This window comes from Podarcis bocagei (assembly GCF_964188305.1).
Source record: "Podarcis bocagei genome assembly, chromosome: 3".
NCBI classification, from domain to species: domain Eukaryota; kingdom Metazoa; phylum Chordata; class Lepidosauria; order Squamata; family Lacertidae; genus Podarcis; species Podarcis bocagei.
In genome coordinates, this window is record NC_138127.1 from 2,211,892 (window position 1) to 2,232,535 (window position 20,644).

Here is a 20,644-nt window from a genome sequence, read left to right on the forward strand (position 1 = left end):
CTGGAGGACAGCAATTTTGTACAGGCAGTTGTAGATAAAGTCACTGAGACTGGCTTCCTAGCAGCTGATGGCAATTGCACGCTCCCCATTTCCCCACCCCCATGGACACTGCACCAAACTGCTTGATGCATCCAAACAGGGATGGCCCTTTCAAGTGACTGACACTTCTCTCTTTCCTCTGTGTTATTTGCAATTTCTTCTTCTACTTTGACAATAACTCGTAGCCAAGTAAGATTGTGGAAAGGAGATAAAATTCCATCAAAAGAAGAGTGGCAGTTAGACCGTTGTGAGACAGGTTAGTTTTACCCTGCTGGTGAGGTGTTGTTGCAATCAAAATCCTGCTCAGTATGAGAGGAACTGCAGGTTCAGACCTTTGGTGTATGTGCTTGGCTGAGGAGCCAGTGGGGCAAAGCTACCATCTGTGGGATTATGACTGGATTATGACTAAATCAGAATCCCCTCTAAATAATAATAATAATAATAATAATAATAATAATAATAATAATAATAAAGAAAAGAGGAGTGGCAAGCAAAACTGCTTGAATATGTGGAACTAGCATATATGACGGAAAAGATCAGAGATCGACCGACCCAAAAGTTGAAAAGGGAAAGGGAAATCTATAGACAATATTTAAAAGAACAGTGTCCCCATATTAAAACTTTAGAATACTTTGAATAACTCTTGGAATTGAATAAGGTATAAAGAACACAAATAAGATTTAATAAAGACTACGTTTATTTAAAAAATAGAGGCAAGTAATTAAGGAAACGAAGAACCCATATCAAGGAAGTCATAAGTTGATGGCCTAAATACCTTTTGTGTATTCGCGATGTACTGTTCTATTTTCTTCTTTATTTTTATTTGTAAGAGATGTGCTGTGTGCTTTTTGTTCTGTTTTCTTTATTCTGTATTCTTTTTCTAAGTTTTTGTGTGTGTGTGTCTATGTTGATTTTAAACCAATAAAGACTGAATTAAAAGAGAGAGAGAGTAGTAAGATTGTCTTCCATGAAAATGGTCTTAGCAGTCGGTCCGTAAGTGACTGTGGAGGCCAATATGCATAACTCTCAAGGTTTGTTTGTTTTTCTAAAATGCTTGTTTTCAGCTGGATTGTGCCCATAGTTCACATGCATATTCTGTACCCTAATATTTATTTATTTAGGTGCTTCAGGTCAAGAATACAGTTTATGCTGGATGCCCAGTCACCCCATATTCCAAGTGACTACCAACATACCCAACAAACCCTAGAAATCTCAGTGCTTCTCTAAAATGGTTTCAGTCTCTGAGAATTGTGGTTGGGGAAATCATATCACAGTCGAAACTGCCGTGAGAAGGGTAATTGTCTTGGGGGAAGGGAGAAGGGAGAAGGGTATCACAGCTGACAGCATTGAGCCTAGTGATCCAGTCCATGATCTATGCAGCCCACAGTGATCAGGTTTTGCAATATGCTTTCGTATAATGAATTCAGAGATAAAGAGCTCTGCTTGTGTTCTGGGAAGATCATTCTGAATATAGAAACGGAATCTTATGCATGTCTACGCACATACCCAGACACACATAGGGAAGGGGTGTGTGACTTACTGCGGACTGGCTCTTTAAAATTAGATCTGCACAGGAAGCGTAGAGATGCCTCCCACAGAGAAAAGGATTTAGATGCAGCAACAGAGGGAGGCAGGCTTCCGATTTCTCTCAGCTACAAGGCAGATGTGCGATTCCGTCTTTAGTCCTGCACAGCATCACTAGATAACCTTCAGTGCTGCGCTTCCAGCAGGACTGCAAGCATTCTGTGGAGTGTAGCGCACTAAGAACTCACCATCTCTGCACGGCATCAAAGAGACAAAGCATAGCCTTGGAACAGGTAAAGTCTGATTTGTACTTTTTAAAAAATGCTGTGTTTATTATTTTGCAAGGTACAGGAAGCTGATTTGGAAAATGTATAAACTCCTAATTTGCTTTTTTAAAATAGATAAATAGCTGTACCTATCAATTGATTTTGAGCTTGGGTGTTTTCTGCTGTTCTTCTGCAGCAATTTGGCACACATACACCTCCCCAAACATTGTCCTGGATTGATTTCTAGAAATTATTTACACCCTGATCCTAACACATTTCCTTGGTGGGGGTGGCAAAGGTCTCATTGTTTTTCGTGAAACTTACTTCCAGATAAAGCTGCTTCAGTTGGCATTCTGAAGACTTTTCAATTACAAGATTTATGCTAGTCTCCAGTAACAAAAAGGCAATAAGCATTGTGGGACCTCAGAGACATCAGTTTATTGGGCTGCCCACAAAAACCAATGTCTCCGTGAACCACCAAAAATCCTCAAAGATTCTATGCTGCTTTATCATCAATCATCACCGTTGTTAGTATCTTCAGGTTCATTTTGGTGAGGTTTGCTAGCATAAATGGTAAGCGTGCATTTGTACCTCTGATGGCTGAAACATGATAAAGAATTGAACTTTGCCCAAAGAAGTTTCCTCTGGAAGGGGAAAAAAAATCCATCAGCACAGCTGCCTTGTGAACACTGATGTGCTTCTTGAAAAACACTGTTCGATGGGTGCAAGCGGGAGCAGATCTCCCCTGTTGTGCAGGCTTTCCTTTGCTGTCTAAAAAAAAAGCCATGCTGTTTAGTGGACATTGTCGAACAGCTACTGCCAACAGCTGCTTTTCTCAGTTGCTCTTTGGCATTTTTGTGCGCACAGCTTGGCATCCTAATATTATGAACCCAGAAGCAGGTCCATTTCCAGGGATGGGTTCAGAGTATTTGAAAGTATGATGGTGTGCTTCAAGGCAAAGTGGGTATGGAGACGAGAAGAAATTGTGTTGATTGCTACATGTAAATAAGTAAACCTTTCAACAAGAGGAAAGGGATCACTTGATGATTATTATTTCTAATTATACTTTACCCTCCAATCATTAAGCAGATAAAGCTCATTTAAATGCCCCTCTGTTCTCTTCCCCTTTTCCCGGTGAAGCTGGCATGGTCTCCAACCAGGAGAAGCTGACAAAAGGCAGCACTTTGCCAGTCTGCATCGTAAATAAAGTGGCCCTTTATTGTGTTGCTTTCAGTATGACCAAACCAGACTCAGAAGTTTGCATCTCATACGTTTGTGAACGCAAGAAAAATTTCTGACCCATCCACAGAAGTAAATGATACGTACCATGTGAATTAGCAATGCACAGGTTATAAACAAAGCCTGAATTGCACAAGTCAGTCAGTTCTGTGCATTGCACATCCACACAACTGCTGCCAAATAACTGCTCCAGGATTTATACGCCCATCCAGTGCTGCAGGTGTCCATCATCACTGTTGGGAATGGGGAAACCTTTCCCTAGGCAGGGCTCAGTGAATGAATCAGAGCCATACACAAAACTTCAGAGCATTTATATTTTATCGAGGAGAGGCTGGAGAATTGAACCTGGAGAGGCTGGGAATTGAACCTGGAACCTTCTGCTTGCAAAGCAGATGCTTTACCGCTGAGCCACAGCCCATCGACACATGCAGACATGGATACAACTCCTTTATCTGCCAAAGCGGGTTCTCCTTCATGGAGAGCATGTGTTGCGGTGGGAGCAACCATGACATCCCCTGTTGCTGAGCGGGTTAGTCTGGATGGCCATGAATTTGATTGGACACCTTCAGTTGTTGCTGGGGAAAATTGATTGCTGCAATTTTATTTGATTGATGGGGGTGCTATATATGTTCCCTGTGTTTCCTCTTTTTGCTGCGCACATCGGATTGCCCGCCCACCCTCCCTTTATTTAGGAGTTGTTCGCGCTGACCTTGCTTTGCCTGTCATGGGGTCGTCTGCTTTGGGGCAGGGGCCTGGTAGGAATTTCACCATTTGGCTGATTGGCTGGTGCCATTTGGGTTTTGCCTACTTCGTAGCAAATCGTCACAACATGTAAGGTTGCGGTTAGGTAAAGGGACCCCTGACCATTAGGTCCAGTTGTGGCTGACTCTGAGGTTGCAGTGCTCATCTTGCTTTATTGGCCAAGGGAGCCAGCGTACAGCTTCTGGGTCATGTGGCCAGCATGACTAAGCCGCTTCTGGCAAACCAGAGCAGCGCACGGAAACGCCGTTTACCTTCCCGCCGGATCGGTACCTATTTATCTACTTGCACTTTGACTTGCTTTCAAACTGCTAGGTTGGCAGGAGCAGGGACTGAGCAATGGGAGCTCACCCCGTTGCGGGGATTCGAACCGCTGACCTTCTGATCGGCAAGTCCTAGGCTCTGTGGTTTAACCCACAGCGCCACCCGCGTCCCAAGGTTGCGGTTAGGCACTCGTTAATTTTTGGTTTGTGGAGGGGGCATGGATTGGCTGTGCCTGCCCCTCCAATGCTGCTGCTGCAAGGCTTTTCCCTTAAAGGAATCCAGGGGCTCGCCATGCTTTTGTCTGACCCCCTGTCAAGGGGTTAGGGCCATGCAAGAGCCCCCGGGAGCATTTGGGGAGAGGGGAGAGCCTGGCACCCAGCTTTATTCTCTCCCCAAAATTGTTTACCCTTTCTGACTTCCGCAAGGGTGCGGTTGTTTGTTCTGTTCCTACCTCCAAGTGGGAACAGATAGTCGCTAACCAATGCCTAAGCAACCACTCACGTACTGTAATTCAATAAAATTGTGGCCAAAATTATGCCAAAAACCAAAACGATGTGTGAACTGTGTTTTTATTCGGGGGTGTCTTGGGGGTCCTCGACACACAAATGTGAACATGCAAGAAAACAAACAAGCCCCTACAGTTTGTGGTTTCAGATTTGTTGTTCTGCTCCCTTGAAAGCTAGACTTCCCAGCATCCCTGAGCCTATCCTCAGATGCATGCTGAAAATCAGTTTTGCTGACTGACCCAAACCAAAGCTTATGCCATTGCACAGTTTGGAAATCTGACACTGTGTATCTGTTTAACCACTTCCAAAATAATAATAAAAAGCCTTCTTGGCGTGAGATTGCTTCCACTCAATTTAATTACTTATAACATTCCAAAGTGCACAAGATGCACTTTCTCTCAAGATGCACTTTCTCTCAAGATGCACTTTCTCTCAAGATGCACTTTCTCTCTGAGCCCTTAGCAGATTGTAAAAGAATTGAAGGAAAAGTCCATGACATGTGCTCTGAAGTGAGGTGACACTGTCTAGTGGCAATTTCCAGAGAGGCAGCTGAGGAAATTGGTTACTGTGTTGGCAGCCATTAACAAGGCAGTATTGGTGACAACACAAACATCTGGTAGCTTCACCCAGCTCTATATAATTGCTACACAAATAGGTAGACTAGAAGGAGCATAACCTAACCTGGAAAATATTTGTTTTTACCTCTCTCACCTACCCCGATATGTTATTTCAAAATGCTACTGTAAAGCACTGCATCTCAAATATTTATTGTGAGTGATGTAAATGCAGAGCAGTTGGAAATATTTACACATGGGCTGCCAAAGCTTTATTCATTTCCCGATCGATGGGAATGCCTCTGCTTTCCCATACATTTGCTGCTCCCTCTGATTCTCTTTTCTGTTCTGATTTTAAAAGGTGAGGAATGGCTGGGTCGCTGTCAAAGATCCCACATTGCAGAAGTGTAAGCTCTCTTCCCTGGCTGGACCTTCCTGGGAGATACTGAGAAGGCAAAAGCTCACAACAGCTTCCTCGTGAGATAAGAAGAGACTGACCGGGGCAACATCATGAGGCATGAATGGCACCCTTCCAACGACACGCTCGCGAGCACCAACTTTGCTGCAATATACAGCCACTTCAGCAGAGACTTTTCCTCCTACCCAAACTACACTTTCCCCTTCAACTTCAGCTACAACGACTATGATCTACCCCTGGACGACGGCGATGACGTGACCAAGACCCGCACTTTCTTCGCCGCCAAGATCGTCATCGGCGTGGCGCTGGTTGGTATCATGCTGGTCTGTGGCATCGGCAACTTTGTCTTCATCGCCGCCCTGGCCCGATATAAGAAGCTGCGCAATCTCACCAACCTTCTCATTGCAAACCTGGCTATCTCTGACTTCATTGTGGCCATCGTCTGCTGCCCTTTTGAGATGGACTACTATGTGGTCCGGCAGCTGTCCTGGGAGCATGGCCATGTGCTCTGCGCCTCGGTCAACTACTTGCGCACTGTCTCACTCTACGTCTCCACCAATGCGCTCTTGGCGATTGCTGTGGACAGGTAAGGAGGGTAATTGGAAATGGGTTTGCCTGTAGCTAGAGAGGGTGGGATCTGCCACTTTCTCATTTCCCACGTCTTAAATTCAGTTCTCCACCCAATTTTTGTTTTTGTTTTCTTCTTCCAAAGCCTCAGCATTTCGGTGCAAATTCCTCCTAATAAACTAATTTTTATGTGCAATTTTGACGGATGTATACATTTGTGCAAGCAAATTTCCTTAAGAGAATGCAATCTTGGATGTTATTTTCACTAATGTATTGGTTTTTATATGCACTGTTCCCTAATATATGCATTTTTATCAACAACGATTCCTTGGAGAACCATATCGCAAAATTGCGTGAACTTCTAAGGGATGTGTATTTTGGTTCTATATTGTAGAATATATTTTAGAATATATTTCATGTACACTATTCCCTAACATATGCATTTTTATCAACACCGATTGCTTGGAGAACTGCATTGCAAAATTGTGTGAACTTCTAAGGCATGTGTATTTTGGTTCTATATTGTAGAATATATTTTAGAATATATTTCATGCACTCTATTATCCAAACAGATTTTCCCTTTAAATACACATTAGCAATTTAAATACTGAACAGTTAATTAGGCACTCAAGTCTTCTCTCCGCTTCAGAATCTATGTACATCGTGCTCCAAAATGCAACACACTTCGCAGTGTACACACTTCACAGCATCTCAGAGACTTGAGGTGAAAGGACTTTGTGACATTTTGGCTTAGCAGAGTGGATGATGCAGACTGTTTTCCCAGCAAAGGGCAACCTGATTCTTCTTTTTTCATTTTTTGCAATTTAATCTGTATTGATTTTGCATATTAAGTCCATTCACCACAAAAAGAACAAAAGAAAAAACAAAGCCCATCAAATACAAAGAAAACGTTACATATAAAATAAAATCATTCCATACGTTAAGACTCCTGTCTTCCTCAGTACGTGTCCTTCGTTTCCTTGTTGTCTGCATATTGTATGACCTTTAACTTATCATAAATTACCTATAATCTTTGTCACATATAACATTGCAGAAGTGAATCAAAGCATGTCAAAGATTTCATATATGGACAATGCTCTTTCAAATATAATCGGTATATATCCCATTCTTTGTTAAACCTTTGCAGTGCTTTTTTCTGGGGGTACTCATACCCCTTAACATTTTGTGAATCTAAGTTTGGCCTCACTGAGGGGCAGTATTTCAATATGAGTAGGAAAATGAGAGTACCTCTAAACATTTTTTTTTAAGAAAAAAAGCACTGAACTTTGGGTTTGTCTGGTTCCTAATTTTTCCTGTCATCTTTGCCAATTCTGCATGATCAAATAATTTTGCTTGCCACTCCATTTTAGTTGGTATTGTATCTCCCTTCCACCATTTGGCTATCAGCATTCTTGTGGCAGAAGGGCAACCTGTTTCAGCCCTGGGGCTTGCAATACTCAATAGAAGGATTTCCTTTTCCTTGCACACCTTCTCAGGCAGCCCATTGTTTTGCACCTCTGATCTGGACACGAATTATCCTTCCAGGTCCCTGTGCTCTATCTTTCCAGGCTGTTTTAGCCATCAGTTGTGGGGAAAGAGAGAGAAGGGGTGCCAAAAGCAGGTTTAAAAGCCATGAAAGAAATACCTCATCTTTTAATCTTTTATTTAAACAAAAATCCAGATAAATAAATGCCTAGGATTGATTTCATTTCATTTCATTACCATTTAATATTAAAAATCGCTCAGCAGGTTAGCTTGTGAGTATGCAAGGATGCATTACAGTGGATTATCTTTTGTTTCCAATTCAAAGCATGATTCAGCAGAAGCAAAAAAAGATTTCTTTTTCAATTTATGAGAAAATTTAGGTTGAAGCACTGCTTCATAATCACATAGGATTTCAGTCCTGGGGTCAAACGTCTGCAATCAAAGCTAGCTTTTGCTGCATGTGGCTTATCCAGCCATCCTCTTATTTCAAAAACGAGTTTCTAGTCATCTTGAAGTTTTAAAACAATATCCTCTCTGAGTGTGAAACCTGAGCATGATTTGAAAGAGATACCTTGGGAACTAGCAATAATTATCATTAAGGAGCTGTGTATGCCATTAGTATACCAAATTGCCAAGCAGAACCAGAAGCACGCAGCAATTGGCAGAGTCTATCCTCCTTTATAAAAAGAATAATCATAATCATTTTATTATTTATACCTCACCCATCTGGCTGGGTTTCCCCAGCCACTCTGGACAGCTTCCAGCACATATAAAAACATTTTAAAAATGGATGGCAAACATTAAAAACATCCGGAGCTTGAGGGTCACATAACTAGTATTTGTACCGAAGGGCACTTCCAAGAAACTTGCTTGTTGAACATTTGCATGCTGAGGTCCCCCAAAACACCCCTACCCCAAATAACTCACACATTACGCATAATTTTTGTTTAAGGTTTTTGGCATAATTTTGGCCACAACTTTATTAACATACAAATTGTGAGTGGTTGCTTAGGCATTGGTTATGACTAGCTATCCCCCCCGCCTTGGGGGATAGCACTGACTCCCGGATTCCAGCGCGAGTCAGTGTGGAGGAACAAGATCAGGGCAACTGGGGCTGCGACACAGACCCTTCAGTTCCTCCCCGCATGCTCCTTGGGGTCTTACGCGGCCCGCACCCGATTCCAGGGGTTTGGACAAGGGGATGGTAAGCCCCAGAATTCCTTTAACGGAATTCCCATGCAGCAGCAGCATTGGAGGGGCAGGCACAGCCTATCCATACCCCTCCACCAACCAATTTAACCAATGCCTAACCGCCAACCTTACAAGTTGTGACGATTTGCTACGCAGTAGGCAAAACCCAATTGGCACGCACTAATCAGCCAAAAGGAAAAATTCCTACCAGGCCCCTGCACCAATGCAGACGACCCCATGACAGGCATAGCAAGGTCAAATCGAAAGCCCAATCATGGGAGGGCGGGCGGGTGATCCGGTGTCCACAGCAAAAGAGAAAGGAACATTCTGTGGACTTAGCTTAAATAACCTCTGGTCCCACCCCTAAATTGGCAACATCAAATTTACCCCAGCAACACCAGCCACCAATCTGATCCAAGCCCCCTTGTATCAACCTGGCTGGCAACTAAGGGTGTTTTGGCCGGCCCCATCCGCAACACGTGCTCTCTTTTCAGTGAGAACACGCTTTATCCTGATTTTTTTTTGGGGGGGGGGGTAAGGCTAGACCATGTTGCCTCAAAGCACTTTTTCCAGTGCAAAGCAGTGAAAGCAGATTTGTTGTACAAGACCTCTTAATCAACTGTGGTTGTGCAATCTGAATTTCCTGGCATGTGGTCAAATCCCATTCAACAGTCTGAAAGTGCCCCAAAGCCAAATAAACTGCCTCCTCTTTGCATAACAACCTAATTTTGACAGGTCAGAATGGCGTCTTTGGGGTTTTCAGCATCTTTTGAAATTACCAATAATACGGCAGACTTGTTGGTGCATAAACCTAAATGCCGTTTGACAAATCCATTTCTACAGACTATTATTGTTTAGTGATCATATAATGGCTGTATCTTTGCAATATGGGATCATAATCTGGAAGAGCGGCAATCTTCTCTCTCTCTCTCTCTCTCTCTTAGTCTGACTCAGCTCTGGAGAGACCAGTATTATTTTTGCAATTATGTTTAGTGCCAAGGAAATTTATTTTCTGAATGTTTTGTATAAAAACGTAGCCTTGTAACAGCAATGGAAAATCTACAGCTAATGTTCCTCCATTGTAATAGGACACATTAATATATAAGAAATGTGTTTAGTATACAGCCACATATCAGGAAAAAAAGAACTACACTGAGAAATGTCCAAGATTTTAATTTTGAAGCAGAAATAAAGAGTAACAACTTGCTTCTCAAGGAGTGAGACTAGTAGAATGCAAAGTATTAGGCTTTGGGAAGAGAATTCAGTAGAGGTGAAAGTTGAAGGTAGCTTAATGGGCAGTCTGGCTTTGTAAAACACCAATGTAGCTCTCTGATAAGAGGCCCGTGGTAACCTAGAAAGGGAATTAAAAATCACAGTGCATTCTGATACTCCTTCAAGAGCTAGTAGAAGTCGATTTCAAGCATTGATGAAACTGTCACCATCCTCATTGTCACTTCCATGCAGCACTTGTTGTCTATTACCAGTTCACCTGCAGAGCAATTTTTAAGAAACTAAAGTCACAGAAGCTGAAATATTTCATCTTAAGCATTTTTCCATCTGGATTTTTTTTAATTTTTTTTTTAAAAATATGCTATTTTCTTATACCTGTGGGTTTTATTCCCCCACACACACTTCCTCCCTCTTCCCCTGTTCTCCAGTTACCCAAACTCAGCTTCTATCTTCACCAACACCAGTGGATACTTGAATCCTTGTGGAAGAGAAATTCAATTTGGTACTCCTTTAAAGCCAAATTTGCGCTATCGAATTTGCACTTTCTGAAACAATATGAGAACCAAGCACAGCTAGCCTTCAAAATTTGGACTCATCAGAATTTTGCAATGCAATTCTCCAACCCAACAATGTTTACAAAGTGTTAGAGGAAAGTGTGTATAACAGAAAATAGCATACAAAAATGCATTATGTTAGGGGAAATTTTGCTTGCAAAAATGTGTGTGTTAGTGAAAACCAGAAATAAAAAGGTTAATCATGGCATCATAGAGTTGGAAGAGAACACGAGGGTCATCTAGTCCAACCCCTGCAATCTTTTGCCCAACGTGGGGCTCAAACTCGTGACCTGAGATTAAGAGTCTCATGCTCTTCTGACTGAGCTATAAGCAAATGCATGAAGCTCTATGCAGTCCCATATGGTCCAACACCTGTGATGAAATCCCTTGTGTGCGGAGGGAAATCGTTTTAGTCTGTTAGAGGTGACAAGCAAGAGTGTGGGCTGTAGAAGGAGACACAGAGCATGGGTGATTTCTCATGCTGTGCCTATGGGAGAAGCAAGGGACCCCCTTAGATTGTAATGCTGGGAGCTCCTCTTTCTACACTCAGGTTGTATATATGTGTAAATAAGGTAAAGGGAATGCGACGCGCCCTCTTGTGCTTGCCGATTGGAAGGGCGGCAGTTCGAATCCCTGTGACAACTCCCATTGCTCTGTCCCAGCTCCTGCCAACCTAGCAGTTTGAAAACACGCCAGTGCAAGTAGATAAATAGGTACCGCTGCAGCGGGAAGGTAAACAGCGTTTCCGTGCACTCTGGCTTCCATCACGGTGTTCCGTTGTGCCAGAAGCAGTTTAGTCATGCTGGTCACATGACCCGGAAAGCTGTCTGTGGACAAAAGCCGGCTCCCTCAGCCTGAAAAATGCAATGAGCACCACACCACACAGTCGTCTTTGACTGGACTTAGCCATCCAGGGGTCCTTTACCTTTTTACCTTTTATGTGTAAATAAACCATATATCATAAAAACACTGCAGTCCCTGCAGATCCTCATTTCCAGAAGGAAACACAAACCTTGGGTAAGTGCCTGGAACCCCTGGAATCTCACACCGCACGGAGATTGGGGTGGCATTTAACACAATATATAGATATAGATATGGAAGAAAATGAATAATAATGACACTACTAATGATACAGTGAAACATACATATATGTCCACAAGCCCCAATCCCTGCTCTTCTACTAATCAGCTGAGGAGCAGGGAGAGATTCTGCTGCACTTGAATGAGGTAGGAAACAAGGGGGAGCGAAGCCCTCTTTTTACCTTAACAAATGACCTCTGGAAGAGCCATTGCAAGAAGGTCTTGAATGATCTCTCCTTCTTGGTTCCTCAGCTATAAGACCTTCTTACGATAATGCTGCCCCCAAAATGGGAAAAGGTAAAGGTAAAGGGACCCCTGACCTTTAGGTCCAGTCGCGGATGACTCTGGGGTTGTGGCGCTCATCTCGCTTTACTGGCCGAGGGAGCCGGCGTACAGCTTCCAGGTCATGTGGCCAGCATGACTAAGCCACTTCTGGTGAACCAGAGCAGTGCGTGGAAACGGCGTTTACCTTCCCGCCAGAGTGGTACCTATTTATCTACTTGTACTTTAACATGCTTTCGAACTGCTAGGTGGGCAGGAGCACGGACCGAGCAACGGGAGCTCACCCCATTGTGGGGATTCGAACTGCTGACCTTCTGATCGGCAAGCCCTAGGCTCTGTGGTTTAGACCACAGCGCCACCCAAGTCCCCCTTTAAAGGTAAAAAGAGGCTCCCGATCTGGATACCCAAAACAGGGTTGTGTGTGTGAAGAGCAAGCATCAAATAGGCTTAAAAAAGAGAAGCAAATTTAGTGGGCGGGTCCTTGGGGCCACATTAAAATATTTAAGGGACCGTACGCAGCCTGCAGGCCACAGGTTAGCCCCTCTTGATTTAAAGCCACATCCAACCACTTCAATAGAGGTCCACTTTGGGAACATGAATCCTGATATGCTGTTACTCCTTCCTACAGATTTCCCTGTCTAGATCAGGGTGAATGCTTATTTATCTTGGGTTTGCACCAGCTGGTGTTATCGAAAGAGGGAAGGTTTCATGCTCACTCCCACCGGCTCTGTGAATAAGGGAAGCAAAATAGCTTTCACTCTTGTCAACCAAAGCACTGATGCTTATGGAAAGCTGGGCAGGCAATCTTAATTCCCAGTGTCTTTCTTTCAGAGGAATTCTCGCATTCCTATCAGGACCTTAATTCACAGACGCTGTTAGGAATCAATGCAAATCTCTTGCGTTTGCCTTCATGTGGAAATATGAACGCACTGCATTCTCGGTTGATTAAAAACATTAATCTTGAATAAGAACAAACTGTCAATACATGCAGACAGAATGTGTTTCAACTTCCCATCTGAGTAGCTGGGCAGCTACAGATAAGAAGTGCTGAAAACCATTCATGTTACAGAAAAGCATCAGATATAATTAGGAGTTTGCCTACAACCTTTTTCAGTGCAGGAAAGTATTTTGCAGGCAATTGTTGCTGAAAGAAATGGTATGGAAAACATGGTCTTGCTTTATGATGAGCCACGACTGTAACACTACTCTGAAATCTAAAGAGACGGCCCCAGGTGACCTTGGGATCCACTGATTAATACAAGAGAAATCAGGGCATTGGCTGTGTAAGCCCTATAACCTTGTCACTTTCCTGATGTCACAGGGCTTGTATTTTTTAAAACCATAGTCTGTATTTTATATATATATATATAATATATATATATAATATATATATATATATATATATATATATATATATATATATATATATATATATATATGCTTTCGTAGATTTTCACGGGTACAGGAATGCAGGTTTTGGTGTCTTCGGGTATCTTCCCGTGTAAGAGTTGGGGTGTCTAGGCGACGTTTCGACGAGGTCTCACTCATCATCTTCAGGCTGGTGCTTTCGGCTTCTTGTTACTAGAACAGAGCAGGATCTCAGTGTTTGAGTTCCTATAAATACTGTTGAGGGGGGTGTGGTGTATAGCCTCCAACGTTCTGGGCAGAGAGGAAGTTCCCAGGTTATTGTGCCTTTTCTTCTTTTGTTCATTAATTACTTGAGGGATATCTTGAGTGATTTCTTGAGTGATATTCTGAGTACCACTTAGGAAGGTCATTAGGTGTGGATTAGTTGCTAAAGCTTTCGTGTCTTGACCTCTTGAGCTAGTGAAGAGTTTTTCTGAGAAAATGGCTGTACTGCACTTAGTTGTGCTCTGGCTTGGCTTCGTGTATAGGGGCGAGCTGTGGTTTTGTGCCCTGTGCCAGCCAGATCTGTGTAGGGATTGCAGGGGGGTGCAGCATCCGGAGGTGCCACTATGGTTTGGCTACTGGATGGTGTCTGTAATTTATCTGTGGAGAGGGTCTGGGTTTGGGTCTGGTGTGGTTGATTGGAGATGGCGTTCTGTGTGCCTCTGGTTCTGGTGTCGGTTTTTGTGGGGAGGGCTAATTTCCAGATGTCTGGCAGGCGGGACGTGTCGTCACGCTTGTTCATGTTGTGAGGGTGTTTCTCTATAGATAGATAGAGAAACACCCTCACAACATGAACAAGCGTGACGACACGTCCCGCCTGCCAGACATCTGGAAATTAGCCCTCCCCACAAAAACCGACACCAGAACCAGAGGCACACAGAACGCCATCTCCAATCAACCACACCAGACCCAAACCCAGACCCTCTCCACAGATAAATTACAGACACCATCCAGTAGCCAAACCATAGTGGCACCTCCGGATGCTGCACCCCCCTGCAATCCCTACACAGATCTGGCTGGCACAGGGCACAAAACCACAGCTCGCCCCTATACACGAAGCCAAGCCAGAGCACAACTAAGTGCAGTACAGCCATTTTCTCAGAAAAACTCTTCACTAGCTCAAGAGGTCAAGACACGAAAGCTTTAGCAACTAATCCACACCTAATGACCTTCCTAAGTGGTACTCAGAATATCACTCAAGAAATCACTCAAGATATCCCTCAAGTAATTAATGAACAAAAGAAGAAAAGGCACAATAACCTGGGAACTTCCTCTCTGCCCAGAACGTTGGAGGCTATACACCACACCCCCCTCAACAGTATTTATAGGAACTCAAACACTGAGATCCTGCTCTGTTCTAGTAACAAGAAGCCGAAAGCACCAGCCTGAAGATGATGAGTGAGACCTCGTCGAAACGTCGCCTAGACACCCCAACTCTTACACGGGAAGATACCCGAAGACACCAAAACCTGCATATATATATATATATATATATATATATATCATTTTGCCTTTTAGGGTGCTTACCCTCTCAAGCAATCAGTAAAGCAACAATACAATAAGATTACAGACAACATTAAGTAACATTAAAATAACTGCAGTAAATAAAATCATTGCTAAAAAAAAATCACCCAGAAGCAATCTGAATTTTTAATAATAATAATAATAATAATAATAATAATAATAATAATAATAATGACTCTAAAACCTCATGTCATTATACTTTAAGACAAAGTCTGATATGCTCCTTTGCACCATCAGCAGAGACACTCCCAGGATCAGGGGTTTGGGTTTGGATTGCAGGGCTATGCACCGCCATCAATATTATGCCAGCCCAAGAAGGGATGTGGGTGATGCTGTGGTCTAAACCACTGAGCCACTTGAGCTGTGCCTATTGGAAGGTCGGCAATTCAAATCCCTGTGACAGGGTGAGCTCCCGTTGCTTGGTCCCAGCTCCTGCCAACCTAGCAGTTCAAAAGCATACCAATGCAAGTAGATAAATAGGTACCACTGTGGCGGGAAGGTAAACAGCATTTCCATGCACTCTGGTTTCTGTCACGGTGTCCTGTTGCACCAGAAGCAATTTAGTCATGCTGGCCACATGACTCGGAAAACTGTCTGTGGACAAATGCTTGCTCTCTCAGCCTGAAAGTGAGATGAGCACCACAACCCCAAACTTCTTTCTTGTAGTTTGGATCTTTCTTGGATCCAAACTACAAGAAAGAAGATTCCACCTAAACATTAGGAAGAACTTCCTGACAGTAAGAGCTGTTCAACAGTGGAATTTGCTGCCAAGGAGTGTGGTGGAGTCTCCTACTTTGGAGGTCTTTAAGCAGAGGCTTGACAACCATATGTCAGGAGTGCTCTGATGGTGTTTCCTGCTTGGCAGGGGGTTGGACTCAATGGCCCTTGTGGTCTCTTCCAACTCTAGGATTCTATGATTCTATGATTCTATTCTATGAACCCCATAGTTGCCTTTGACTGGACGTAACCTTCCAGGGGTCCTTTATCTTTACCTTTGCCTGTCAGCCCAACGTATTTCCTCAATATTGATTACAGTGTTGGTGGGAGTTAAGAAAAAGACTTGCTATTTCTACCCAGTAACAAGTAAATATAATTTAACATCATTTAATTGCAAGCCTTTCCTAACAAGAATTTGGAAACATCTGTCTTTTGCAGGTACCTCGCCATCGTTCACCCACTGAAACCCAGGATGAACTACCAAACAGCATCCTTTCTGATTGCCGTTGTCTGGATCGTCTCTCTAATCATTGCCATCCCATCCGCGTATTTTGCGACGGAAACCGTATTATTCATGATCAAAAACCAAAAGAAAATTTTCTGTGGCCAGATTTGGCCTGTCGACCAGCAGATGTATTACAAATCCTATTTCCTCTTCATCTTTGGCATCGAGTTTGTCGGACCCGTTCTCACCATGACCCTCTGCTATGCCAGGATCTCGCGGGAACTTTGGTTCAAAACGGTCCCGGGCTTTCAGACGGAACAGATCCGGAAGAGGCTCCGTTGCCGGAGGAAAACAGTTCTGGTGCTGATGTGTATCCTGACGGCCTACGTCCTCTGCTGGGCACCTTTCTACGGATTCACAATCGTCCGTGATTTTTTCCCCACCGTGTTTGTGAAAGAGAAGCATTACCTTACCGCCTTTTACATAGTGGAATGCATAGCCATGAGCAACAGCATGATAAACACCATGTGCTTCGTAACAGTAAAGAACAACACCATGAAGTACTTCAAGAAGATCATGTTGCTCAGATGGAGGTCCACCTACCATGGAGCCAAGTCTAGCGTAGATACCGACATCAGAACTAGCGCCATGCCTGTGACAGAGGTGGATTGCATTAGGCTAAAGTGAAATTTGGGCAGAAATCTCCTCACAGCAAATATTCCTTTTTGGTGTGTGGCCTCATGATGTCATCTAACTTTCTTTTCTTTCTTCACATGGGCAGAAGATCTTTCCATGTTCTCTTAGACTCTTTTTCAAAGAGGGCCAGATTTGATGAAGTGAAGGGCTCTGGAGGCCGACCAAAGGGCCAACCAAAGTTGTTGAGCTTCTTTTAGGATTGAAGTTGTTGAGGTATTTTTAGGTATTTTACCCCAGGAAATGAACTGCCACAGGGGCTGGATTAAACCGACTGGTGGGCAGAATTAGGCCCCCAAAATGGACTTCGGACAGACCGCTGGGAAATGAAATTGTGTAGCCACACGCCACCCGATTTTGCTACATCCCAGTTTCGCTTTTATTAGACTATACTATTTACACTTGGCACTCTAAAAGCGCCCCCCCCCGCAAGTCCTTAATCACATAAAATGTTATTCTTACAAACACAGGATTCCATCTTGACTCTCGCCAGAATTTCCCGATTTTGTTTTGGTTTTTTCTTAGGATAACTGCAAGAAAACTCATGGTTTATCTAAGACAAACAGCAGGCAGGCGAATGTCTAAGATCAGCAAAATGCTTTATGAATCAAATATTTATGCTTCACATATGCTTCCTGTATTTTCTGAACATGCCCAAGCAACTCCATATGTTTCTTCCTGATGGACACTAGCATTTCTGGAACCAAGCTTGCTTTCTGTAAAAAAATAATCTCTTCCGCAATAGTGTTCCCCACTTGAGTAATGTTCTTTTATTACAAAAAATAATACTATTTTATTTTTATTTTTTTGCAATACTTTGGCCCAGTTCGGACTCATGGGTGGAATGCTATTTTTTCTTGTATCTTCATGTTCTTGATAAATGGAGCAGTGACATGTTGCTTGAGTTCTTTGGATTTTTAGTGATGGATATAATGCTAACTTACCTGTGCAAATGAGGGGGAAGTTGGATCCCTACATCTGTAAATCACATGTTCCAAAGTTTTCAGTACCGTGGTATTATTTCATGCTTGTGGTCATTACTTAATCTGTCTGTCTGCTGTTTTAGGCTGCTTGCCTTATGTTATTACAGGATATCTAAGCAGAGACAGGTTCACATGAACTTATGTCCTTTCGATGGAGATGGCACCTGGGACCTTGTGCTCTGAGCCCCCAAACCCGTCCCCCATGGAAATAAAGACACAGTGGAGACAGAATTTAGTTTAAAGGTTAAAGTGCAGATTTTGGCCACAGCTTAATTGAATACACAAGTGTGACTGGTATTGGCTTAGGCATCGGTATCAAAACTATAACTAGCTCCTGCCCACCCTGCAGGAAGCCTGGAAGGGTAAACAACCAGCAGGGGGAGCTCCATCAATGCATATTGACTGGGGTTCACCCCTGGGGTTTACCCCTGGGGTTTACCCCTGGGGTTCCCGAGGGTTCTGGCATGGCCCTAGCCCCTCCCCGAGCTTCGGGCGAGATCCAGACCCCCGGATTCCTTTAAAGGAATACCCTATTAATTGGAGGGGCAGGTGATGGCCGCACCTCCCCTCCCCACATTCCCCTAAACCAATCCCTAACCGCCAAACCTTACAAAGTTGTGACAATTGCTAAGAGGTAGGCAAAAACCAAATGGCCGCAGCCAATCTGCCACATTGGACAAAAATCCTACTCAACCCCCGTTCCAAAACAGGTGATCAACCGAAGTCCAAAGCAAGGCCAGACACGACCTAACTAACGGGTGGGCGGGCGTTCAGCAGCACGAAGCAAGAGAGGGTCCCCACGCCGCACCGCCGAATAAATACCCCCAATCTTGCCATGCTGCCAATTGGCTAAAGGCCAGTGGCATAATTGGGGCACCACCGGCTGGAGCGGGGCAAGCCCCGCCCACAAGCCAATTGGGGAAGAGTTCCAGGGCCGTGCACAACATAGACCCTCTGTTAGGAGGATCCAACTTGCAGTGCATCTGCTCTTACTAGGGAGTTATGGACTTTGGGGGTACGCAGGGGTACGCATACCTCTAAACATTTTGTGAATCTAGGTTTGACCTCCTTGAAGGGCCGTTATTTCAATATGAGTAGGAAAATGAGAGTATCCCTGAATTTATTTATTTTTTTAAAAGCACTAGGTAAGATGTTTTAGAGGTAGCTGAGGTGGTGCTCAAATTGGGGATGGGGAAGTAAGCCCACCTCCAGACTCCCCCAAATTTTAACCAAATCAGGCCCCCACTTGGAGTCTTCAAACTGGGTACTGGCACAACAGGTCGGGAGGGCAGAGCCCCTCCAAGAGATGAGGGAGTAATTTGGTTCCATTGGCTTTTCATGCAAACCTATCGGATAAAACACTTCCTGAAACAATGTGTGACCCAAAACACAACCCTCCTTCACGATTCACACTCCTCCGAGTTTTGAGTTTTGGTTGTTTCTCCAACCAAATAACGAGTACCAAAAAGTGCATTTATTAGTGAAAGCAACATGTTGAAATGCGTATTAGGGGAAATTGCTTGCAAAAATGTATGTTGTAGGCAACATTGCATAGGAAAACATTAAATTTAGGAGAAAATGAGCACTAAACCATCACACACCGACACAGAACTGTGGAGAACGGGACTCAAGATGGGGAAAATGAGAAACCCAAATGGACAGGTTTGTCCATCTCTACCTCTGACCAACACACAAACACACCGTGCCAATATTTCAAGCCCTGGGTGATTCTTGTGGGAACACAGACCTGGGCATGGGGAGAATAGGCATTTAGTTAACACGCACACATATTGTTCTGGGTGTAAAAAATTATTCCTGAACAGGGGAGGGCCAGAGTTCAGTGGTGTAAAAAGGTCGTGCTTGCATTCAGAAGGTTCAACCCTTAACACCTTCAGCTAATAGCAGGGTAGAGAAAGATCTCCCTCTTGAAACCTTGGGGAGACACTGCGAGTCAAAATAGACTATAGTGAAAAAGATGTATCAGTGATCTGACTCAGTACAGTGGTACCTTGGTTCTCAAACTTAATCCGTTCGAAAACCAAGATGTGGCTTCCAATTGGCTGCAGGAACTTCCTGCAGCCAATCAGAAGCTGTGTTTGACATTTGGCTTCTGAAAAACGTTCACAAACCAGAACACTTAGTTCTTCGACAACTAAGCCATTTGAGAACCAAGGTATATGGCAGCTTCAAATATTCAGCAAAGGACCAGATGTTGGGGGTGGGGGTTACACAATGCCACACTTACATGGGGAGTGAAGGACTGATGGAGTGACTAGGACTGCGGGCTAGCCCTATTCCCTATGTAGGCAGTGGATAAACACCTTGCCGTTCACTTATTTGGCTGGTGTGTGAAGGGGCTACATGCACACTTTGATCTATTTGTGGAGAGCTTCTTTATGGGTGGGAGACACCCCCCCCCCATAAAGGAGTGTTAGGAAATAGTTCCGTTCCATCGTTTTATTCAACATAGTTCAGAACAAAGGAAAAACATGACTGATTGCTTCCACTGTTTAAGGTGGAACGGAACTATATTCTAATATCCTCCCCCTTTCCGTGTAACCTGTAGTACCTGTGGTTCAACCCAATTGCAACCTCTGTACATAAACCTTAAGTTGTTCTCTAAGGTTGTTAACAGAGAACAACTTAAGGTTTATGTACAGAGGTTGCAATTGGGTTGAACCACAGGTACTACAGGTTACACAGAAAGGGGGAGGATGTAAACGGTGGAACAGAACTATATACTAACAAGGAGCTCCCAAATGCCAGTCTAACAACAACAACAACAACAACAACAACAACAACAATTTATTATATGTACCCCGCCCATCTGGTTGGGTTTCCCCAGTCACTCTGGGTGGCTTCCAGCAAAGATTAAGAATACATTAAAATGTCACACATTAAAAACTTCCCTGAAC

The 20,644-nt window shown here is 43.6% G+C and overlaps 1 protein-coding gene across 1 annotated transcript; it reads left to right on the forward strand.

Annotated features, from left to right (window-relative positions):
* Window positions 1–1,491: 1,491 nt before the first annotated feature.
* On the forward strand, window positions 1,492–18,146 carry LOC308584407 (prokineticin receptor 2-like). The gene is made up of 3 exons (XM_081189176.1): window positions 1,492–1,856; window positions 5,513–6,155; window positions 16,047–18,146. Exons 2-3 carry the CDS (start codon window positions 5,662–5,664, stop codon window positions 16,738–16,740), a joined length of 1,188 nt encoding a protein of 395 aa, XP_081045302.1. The 5' UTR covers window positions 1,492–1,856; window positions 5,513–5,661; the 3' UTR covers window positions 16,741–18,146.
* Window positions 18,147–20,644: the final 2,498 nt, after the last annotated feature.

Bases quoted from the DNA above. Each gene is read 5' to 3' on its own strand.
- LOC308584407 (XM_081189176.1), top strand. From the start codon at position 5,662: ATGAGGCATGAATGGCACCCTTCCAACGACACGCTCGCGAGCACCAAC. The intron at 6,156-16,046 runs GTAAGGAGGGTA...TGTCTTTTGCAG, and splicing joins TTGGCGATTGCTGTGGACAG to GTACCTCGCCATCGTTCACC.